We start from the raw sequence: 9,554 nt of genomic DNA on the forward strand, positions 1-9,554 counted from the left end.
AGACGAGTAGTTACGCGAGTTAACAGGCTGTTTTTTTAACAACCTGTCTAACAGGCTGAGTCGGTTAAGCACCCTTGCCAGCCTGGCTCCCACCGTAAAACGGCCACCCGTCCCACGGAAACATCGTGGGTCGCGCCCGGCCGGAGCCTACCTGCGCGCGCCGCGCCCTCCGCGCCGCCGTCCGCACCGCCCAGCCCAGCGGCTGCGCGCAGCGCGCTTCCGCAGCTCGCCGACAGGTTGCCAGTGGCCTTCCGCGCCAGGGTCAGGATGGGCGCCGACCAGCCTTCCGCCGCCGCACGCGGCTTCGCCGCCCTCCGCAGTTCGCCTGGGCCCGGCAGCTGGCTCCGGTCCACGATCTCAAACTCTTCTCCCGGCTCCGGCCCCGGCTCCTGCCCCGCCCGGCAGCGGTCTTCCCCGTCGGCCATCTTGGTCTTGTCACGTGGCCCCAGCAGGCAGCGGACTCGGCGCGGGCGGGCGCTTTTGCGCCCTTGCTACTAGTTTTTCGTGTTCGCGACGGGACTTCCTTATTACCGCCCTCCTTTCTTTTCTTTCATTTTAAAAAAGCTCGGGAAAGTGCAAATCATAAGAAGCACCCACGTTCTCATCACCTGGGACGACTTGTTTTCGTGGAAGTTATTCTTGGGCTTTCTCCTTTTGTTGTGGTGCATCCAACCTGGCTTGGGCACAGCCCACATGGCCGTAGTTTTTTTTGTGACACTATTTCCTCTTTTTCATTTTCATTTCATGCTTTACTTCTACTTAGTGATTTTTCTGCAGCAGTTTTCAGAATAAGCCCTAAAAGAGCGGGTAAGGAAACTGTGGGACAGGTGAGGCAGGAAAGCAGGACTTTTTAAAAAAAATAACAAATCTACAGCTTGGCAGGAACGAGCACACTGTGGTGGACTGGGAATCAGAAGATCCGGACTCTGCTATTAATTAGTTAAATGGTGATAATAATAAAAATAATAAAACCAATTAAATAAGGAGCACATGGCAGACGTGAATAATTGTGATGATTATCTGTTACTCAACTATGTGGCTTGGGCCAGACGCTCCCAGCAACTAGAGAAAGCCCGCGCGCAGCAGTGAGGACCCAACACAGCCAAAAATAAAAATAAATAAATAAAATTAAAAAAAAAAGAATTTAAGTTGCAGATATTTAGAAATCAAAAAATTTTTACATTAAAATTTGGATATTGGCCTTCTCTTGAGACATAAGAAGTCTTTTGCAACTCAGTATACTCTCTGATGGCAACAAACTGGTGGATTGGATGTTGGCTGCCCTTTTTTTTTTTTTTTTTAATTAAAAAATTGTTTTTTATCAGAGTGTAGTTGATTTGCAATGTTGTGTTAGTTTCAAGTGTACAACAAAGTGATTTCGTTATACATATATGTATTCTTCTTCAGATTCTTTTCCAATTTAGGTTATTACAGAGTATTGAGTAGACTTCCCTGTGCTATGCAGTAGGTCCTTATTGATTATCTATTTTATATATAGTATCGTGTATATATGTTAATTTATTTTGGCTGCATTGGGTCTTTGTTGCTGCATGTGGGCTTTCTCTAGTTGCACGAGTGGAGGATACTCTTTGTTGTGGTGTGTGGGCGTTGCATTGCGGTGGCTTCTCTTGTTGCAGAGCACCTCTCGGCACGTGGGGCTTCTGTAGTCGCAGCACACCGGCTCAGTAGTTGTGGCTCATGGGCTTAGTTGCTCTGTGGCATATGGGATCTTCCTGGTCTAGGGGTCGAACCCGTGTTCCCTGCATTGGCAGGCAGAGTCTTAACCATTGCGCCACCAGAGAAGTCCCCATAAGTTTGTTTTCTGAGTCTGTGAGTCTGTTTCTATTTCGTAAATAAGTTCATTTGTATCATTTTTTTAGATTTCACATATAAGTGATATCATATGATATTTGTCTTTGTTTTACTTCAATTAGTATGATAATCTCTAGGTCATTCCATCTTGCTGCAAATGGCATTATTTTATTTTTATGGCTGAGTAATAGTCCATTGTATATATGTACCACATCTTCTTTATCCATTCATCTGTTGATGGGCATTTAGGTTGCTTCTATGTCTTGGCTGTTGTAAATAGGGCTGCAATGAACATTGGGGTACATGTATCTTTTTGAAGTATGGTTTTCTCCAGGTATATGCCCAGGAGTGGGATTGCTGGATAATATGGTATTGGGTTGGCCAAAAAGTGCCTTCGGTTTTTAAGTAAAAATAAAAGACACTTTTTTCATTTTCACCAAGAACTTTATTGAACAATATTCACCCGTTTGTTCCACTACCCTCTGCCATTTTTCAGGCAACTTCGTAATTCCATCTTCCCAAAACTTTTATCTTTTTGAGCAAAGAACTGTTCCAGGCACCGTTTACAGTCTTCCAGGGAATTGAAATTTTTTCCATTAAGAGAATTTTGTAAAGACCGAAATAAATGTAAATCCAAAGGTGCAATGTCTGGTGAATACAGCGGATGGATCAGAACTGTGACAGTTTTTGCCTGGTCATCAAAGATGACATTGTGATTAACATAACCAAGCTGGTGCAAATGATTTTCAATGCTTGATTTGGATATTTTGAGTAGGTAGGCTATCTCCCGCGTGGTATAATGTTGATCTCAATTAATGTCTCGATTTGATCGCTATCAACTTCAACTGGTCTACCTGACCGTGGCGCATCATCCAGTGAGAAATCTCCATCATGATACTTCGCAAACCACTTTTGACATGTTCGATTGTTTCGAATGAAGTTAAAGACAACTAAGTGCTACTAGAGCCATCTTACAGAAAAAACTGAAAGAACATTTTGGCCAACCCAATAGCTCTATTTTTAGTTTTTTAAGGAACCTCCATACTGTTCTCCGTAGTGGCTGTACCAATTTACATTCCCACCAACAGTGTAGGAGGGGGTTCCCTTTTCTCCACACTCTCTCCAGCATTTATTGTTTGTAGATGGCTGCCCTTTTAGAAGCCAGGTTCTTCTGGCATCTTGGTCTAGCTCCTTTAACTAGTTTTTATTATCTGTCTGGTCCCTGGAGGCCAGTTGCTTTCTGTGGGGAGAGTGGGGTGGGGAGTGACTGAGGAATTTGTGGGCTTGCTGTTTGAATTTCACAATGTTTGAGGGGATGCTACTGGTCTTTACTGGAATAGGGTAGACGGGGTATTGGGTAGTCTGGAAGAACTGTCTGCATCCTTCATTACTTTCCAGTGTCGCCGGACAATCATGTAGGTGAAAAGCTTGTTTATAATGATCAGAGGCTGGAACCTAATTCCATTTTGCATAAAAACGTAAACTTTTTTTGGGGAGTAGTTTTAATATTCTGTCAGGCTAGGTTATGCTGCTGTAACAAATAACCCCCAAATCTTCGTGGTTTAACATAACAGAAGTCCTTTTCTTATCGAGATATTGAATATAGTTGCTGTGCTATACAGTAAAATCATTGTATTTATCTGTTTTATATATGGTAGTGTGTATCTGTTATCCCATACTCCTAATTTATCCTCCCCCTCTGCTTCTCCTTTGGTAACCGTAAGTTTTGTTTTCTATGTCTGTGAGTCTGTATTTGTTTGTACATAAGTTCATTTGTACTATTTTTTAGATTCCACGTATAAGTGGTATCATATAGTATTTGTCTTTGTCTGACTTACTTCACTTAGTATGATAATCTCTAGGTCCATCCATGTTGCTGCAAATGGCAATATTTCACTCATTTTTATGGCTGAGTAATATTCTATTTCATATCTATCTATCTATCTGTCTATCTATCTATCTATCTATCTCACATCTTCTTTATCCATTCATCTGTTGATGGACACTTAGGTTGCTTCCATGACTTGGCTATTGTGAACAGTCCTGCTATGAATATGGGGTGCACGTATCTTTTCAGATTAGAGTTTTTGTCTGTTCTGGATATATGCCCAGAAGAGCATTTTAACAAATGCCTTCTGTGTGGTTGGACCTAGTCCTTTTCTCCTCCCTTCTCAGACTTGTTTGTCGTGTCTTGGATTTCATTGGTCTGCTGCCTCCTGCTGAGTGTGATTCCTTCCTCTGCCCATTGCCATCACTCTCACTTAAAAAAAAATCTTCTGAAAAAAAAAAAAATCTTTTGGAGGATTCTCAGACTCCATCTCTCAAATCAGGCCCTGCCCGTCTATGCCCAGTACCACTGCCTGAGTGGATTCTTGCCTGGTTTGTAGTCACTCTCCAGGACACCTCCTTGTGCCTTGCAGCTTTACCTCCTCCATCTGTTCTAGACACCTCAGCCAAGGACTTCCAAGACCCAGGGCTGATCCTTTCACCTTCCTGCTTTCAAGTCTCCCTTTGCTTCTCTGTGGCAGGAGGCTTTGTCTTGTCTTTGTGCTGCAGTTGCAGATTGCTCATTTTCTCCTTGGTGTGGACTAGAGGTTGAGTTATGCAGCATCCCAGGATGTTTGGGTGACTTGCTTGAGACCGAAGTGGTAGCCAAAGAGATGGATCCTCGTGGCTTCATTGGGATTGTGAGTTGGCCTATCAGTAGGGAGTACTTTACTAATTTTGTCTCACATGTATATATTTTGTACACTTTGACTTGCATTTCATAATCTAGGAGAGTTTCACTATCTGGACATAGTTGGTACCCTGGAGCCAAGAATGGCCAATTAAGGTCAAATCATTTTTCTGAACAATGCAATATGAAGCACACACAATTGGCTATGGTCTTCTGCCATAAGTGTTTACCTATAAACAAAACAAGCTTTTAGAACAGCACTGTCTGATAGAACCCTTGGATGTAAATGTTCTAGATCTGTGCTGTTCTGTACGGTGGCCAGGAGCCACAGGTGGCCACTGAGCACTTGCAATGAAGCGCGTGTGACTGGGTTTTAGGAAACCTAGGGGAGAAAGGAAGAAGGGAGACAGCACCTGTAGTAAACAGTGAGACACTCCCGGAAGGGGCAGCACCCCCTGCACCTGGTGGAACAGGCAACCCTGATGAGACTGGAACTACCTGCTGGAAAGACTTCTTTTTGTCAGTTGGGAACATTTGAATACAGATTGCATATTAGATATTATGGAATTATTGTTAATTTTGTTCAATGTGATAATGGGTTGTGGGTATGCCCGAAAACGCCTTTAGTTTTTAGAGCTGATTTAGAGTATCAAGTGGTAACACCTCATGATGTCTGTAATTTACTTTAAAATACTTCAGCACAAGAAAATATTTGTTGCAAACATGGCAAGATCTTGACAGTTTTGAAATCTAGGTAATGAGTGTAGGAGAGTTATTATGTACTCTCTCTACTTTTCTGAATGTCTGACTTTTCATAATAAAAAGGAAAAAGATATATAAAAAAGTGAATCCATATGAAATAGAAGCCAATGTTTCATAAAGACTGAAAAATCCTAGGGAGTTCCCTGGTGGTCCAGTGGTTAGGACTCAGTGCTTTCACTGCCGAGGAGCCGGGTTCAATCCCTGGTCGGGGTAATAAGATCCCGCAAGCCGCACAGTGTGGCCACAAAACAAAAAGACTGAAAAATCCTCACAAAAGGCTTGATTGAGATTTTATTTTGAATAATGAAAACAAAAATATGTTACCTTTATCATATATTTATCAAAATTTAGAATGTGTTTGCAGCCATGTACTATTTTTATAATGAGTAAAGAATGAATAAGTGCTAATTTTTTTTGCACAATTTTTCTGAAGAAAATCACATTATATAGCTTTATTCATTTCACATCTGACTCACAGTGGAGTCAGAAAGAGGGTCCAAAAATATTTAGGCTTCATATTTTTTCTCAAGGCCTCTTTAATCCTGCGATAGATAAACCATACCTTATTTTGGCTACCTTTTCATTTTATTTGTATCTCTTTTCATGTAGCTAGTACTCAAGCTAGTTGGCCCAAAGTGGAAAAGTAATTATCCCATTCACCATGCTATCGTCCTTCTAGATATTTTTGTGGGATGTCTCATAGGAACAAACAAGCTATTTTGCAATATTATTACTCTATGTTTGAGCCCATCTAAGCTCACTCTTCACTTTTAATATGTTCTAAATTTACTATTGTTTTCAACCATTCTGTGTTGAAGCTCCTGTTGGATCAGCAGCATTGGTTTTCTTTTCTGCCGATCTTACGGGTCAGTGGCTTTGTGTGGGATTGGGTGGGACTTGAGCATCACTTTTGTTTACCTTCTGTTGAATTCTTGCATTGTGTGCAGATTTACGGCTTCACTGTACAATTGATTTGCATTGTGGACATCTGACATTCAGCTAGAGACTGGCTAGCCATTGGCCCAGTACATGAGGTATGATGCTTTGGGGTTCAGCAGGAAATGAGCTTTGAGTAGGGATGGATTTTATAAGTGGTAATATATTTTATAAGTGATAATATTAATATACTCATTAGTGAATATTTTAACATTACCGAGACTTCTGCTTCTCTGAATGGCCTCGTACTGCAGGGACTTGGGTAAAATATCCTCAAGATGATGAGTTTAGGACTGTAGAACTTGTTGTGGTGGTTGGTTATAACTGAATGGGATGTAGGTGCTGTTGCTGAGATGGCGTCAAAGTATGGCAGTTGAAAGGGTAACCAGCTGAAAGGAAACTCAGTTTTCCTACTCACATACTTCTGACGCTAACTGCCCAGAGTTAGTGCAGATCCCACAGGGTAAGGGCTCAGTCCTACAAGACTGTTCCCTCAATTCAGATGCCAATCTAGGCCTCCAGTGACTGAGTCCCCCTAAGACTGATATCATCATTAATGTACAAACTCAGGTTGTTCTCCAGGGCAAGATGAGCTAACAGACCCCCAAGCCATGGACCACCTGGCTAGAGAATTTCAAACTGGAGACAGTCCTGACCCCTGAATTACGATTAAGAAATGTCACAGAGACGATGATTAATCCCAGCTTCTTGTTCTTCCCTTCAAAAACACCCCCAACTCAAAGGTAAGGTTGGAGTGGATCTGAGGCTTGTCTCCCACTCCCTTGCTTGATGCCTGCAAATAACCCTTACTTTGCTGCAAACACCTGCTGTCGGAGTTTGGCTTTCTGTGCTGAGGGCATAAGAGCCCTTGCTTAGTGACACAGGTACTTCTGACTGACTGGCTATAAATAGGCAGTTCCCACAACCCCCTCCTCAGGTTTCATAACTTGCTAGAATGACGGAACTGAGGAAAATGCCTAACTTAATTACTGTTTATGGTAAAGATATAACTCAGAAACAGCCAAATGGAAGTGATGCATAGGGCAAGGTATGTGGGAAGGGGTTTGGAGCTTCCACGCCCTCTCTGGGTGCATTACCCTGTCAGCACCTTGATGTGAACCCTATTGTTTAGGGTTTTAATGAAGGTTCAATTACATGATTGATTATTGACCATAGGTGACTGAACTCAATCTCCAGCTCCTTCCCCCTCCCAGGAGGCGGGGGTGGGGTGGGCATGAAAGTTCCAACTCTCTAATCACAGGGTTGGTTCTTCTGGCAACCAGCCCTTATCCTCTAAGGGTCACCTCATTAACATAAACTCAGGTATGTTTGAAAGGGGCTTATTAGGAATAACAAAAGATGCTCCCATCTCTCTTTCATTCAGGAAATTACACGAGTTTTAAGTGCTCTGTGCTGGGAACCAGGAGCAGAGATCAAATATAACTTTCTTATTATGTATCACAATTATTTTATGAAAATAATCTTGTATTAATTAAAAATAGATAGCTCACTTATAAAAAAGTTAACCTGAGCATTTGCATAATGAATTTGCATAATGAATTTGCATAATGTGTCCCTAAGGGAGAGAGCCCTCATTATGTCAATGAGTGACCTGTCCTTTCCCTGCTTAGCACCTTGCAGTCACCATGGAACAGTGGAGAGAATCTTGAGTGCAGCCCAGCTCATGCTTTCGGAGGAAATACCAAGGGCCAGAAAGGTGGGCTTTAAAGCGCCTGCCAGGGACTTCAAAAACAATGGACTTTCTGTTTTGGTAACATTTTTCCATAACAGATCATATAAATTTACCTAGTACTCTCCCCTGCCCCACATTTTATTATGAAAAAATTTAAACAGAGTACGTATAACACTTACCATGTCTATGTATTTATCCCTGTGTCCATCCATTAATCCATCTTATTTTTTGATGTACTTTAAAGGAGATTCCAGATCCTAATACTTAAAAAACCTTTTTATCTAGAAATAATTTCAATCTTAAGAAAAGTTGCAAAGAATAAAGATGGCACAGAGTACAACTGTATACCCTTTACCCAGATTCACCTGTGGTTAACATTTCACTCTATATGTGTTATCATTTGCATGTGCTGTCTCTCTATCTGTATTTATATATGTACATTTTTACCCTGAACTTTTTTGGGGGTATATTACGTACAATTATGACCTGTTACACTTAAATCCTTCAGGATATATTTCTTAAAAACTGGGATATTCTCTTACATAACCATGGTAAAGTTATCATATTTAACACTGAACATTTATATCAAATCCTAACTTAAAAAAATGATTGTACAGGGACTTCCCTGGTGGTCCAGTGGTTAAGAGTCTGCCTTCCAATGCAGGGGGCGCGGGTTCGATCCCTGGTTGGGGAACTAAGATCCCATATGCTGCGTGAAAACTAAGCATCCGCACTGCAATGAAGAGTCCGTGTGCAGCAACAAAAAAACGATCCCACATGCAGGCAACCCGATGTAGCCAGATTAATTAATTAATTAATTAAAAAAATTGATCACACAACATGGTATGGATGTTATTGAATGAAAGTTTGTGTGCCCGACGCACAGTGAGGCCAAACAAACTGAAATGTTGGCGTTTGGAGCAGAGAAAGGTTTATTGCAGGCCTGAGCAAGGAGAATGGGTTACTCCTAAACTCCTCAAAGTGTTTCAGCAAAGCATTTTTTTTTAAATTAATTAATTTTATTTTATTTATTTATTTTTGGCTGTGCTGGGTCTTTGTTGCTGAGGGCAGGCTTCTTCTAGTTGCGGCGAACGGGGGGCTACTCTTCGTTGCGGTGCACGGGCTTCTCGTTGCGGTGGCTTCTCTTGTTGCAGAGCACGGGCCCTAGGCGCGCGGGCTTCAGTAGTTGTGGCTCCCAGGCTCTAGAGCGCAGCCTTAGTAGTGGTGGCGCATGGTCTTAGTTGCTCCGCGGCATGTGGGATCTTCCCTGATCAGGGCTCGAGCCCGTGCCCCCTGCATTGGCAGGCGGATTCTTAGCCACTGCACCACCAGGGAAGTCCTCAGCAAAGCATTTTTAAAGGCAAGGTGAGGGAGGGGCATCCCAGGGTACGTGATCAGATCGTGTACAATCCTCTGATTGGTTGATGTAAAAAGGTGGTTAATGTTATCAATCCTTAGGCTCCTGAAGTTCTGGGGGCTGCTCTGTGCTCATGATCATCAAGTAATTAATTGCTTCCATTCCCTGGTGGCTTTAGCATCTGAAAAACTCAGGAAATATTCATCATGTGCATCAGATACTATTATCTGGGTACTTCAGAGAGGAGCTAAAGCAGAGGATATGGGGGAGGGGGTCTGTCCCCATAAGTTCCAGCTCAGTTACATGGAGGTATCTTC

The 9,554-nt window shown here is 42.2% G+C and overlaps 1 protein-coding gene across 4 annotated transcripts in view; it reads right to left on the minus strand.

Annotated features, from left to right (window-relative positions):
• The window catches only part of RUFY1 (RUN and FYVE domain containing 1), a 59,959-nt gene extending 59,037 nt beyond the window's left edge, over window positions 1-922 (minus strand). For 2 of the 4 annotated variants that reach the window (XM_036845399.1, XM_036845401.1), the window contains exon 1: window positions 152-922. In XM_036845399.1, coding sequence (XP_036701294.1) covers window positions 152-425 — 274 coding nt within the window. In that variant the 5' untranslated portion in view covers window positions 426-922. The remainder of the gene's footprint in view (window positions 1-151) is intronic. The other 2 variants (XM_036845398.1, XM_036845400.1) reach the window with 2 other exon arrangements.
• Window positions 923-9,554: the final 8,632 nt, after the last annotated feature.

Source organism: Balaenoptera musculus, chromosome 3 (genome assembly GCF_009873245.2).
Source record: "Balaenoptera musculus isolate JJ_BM4_2016_0621 chromosome 3, mBalMus1.pri.v3, whole genome shotgun sequence".
NCBI lineage: Eukaryota > Metazoa > Chordata > Mammalia > Artiodactyla > Balaenopteridae > Balaenoptera > Balaenoptera musculus.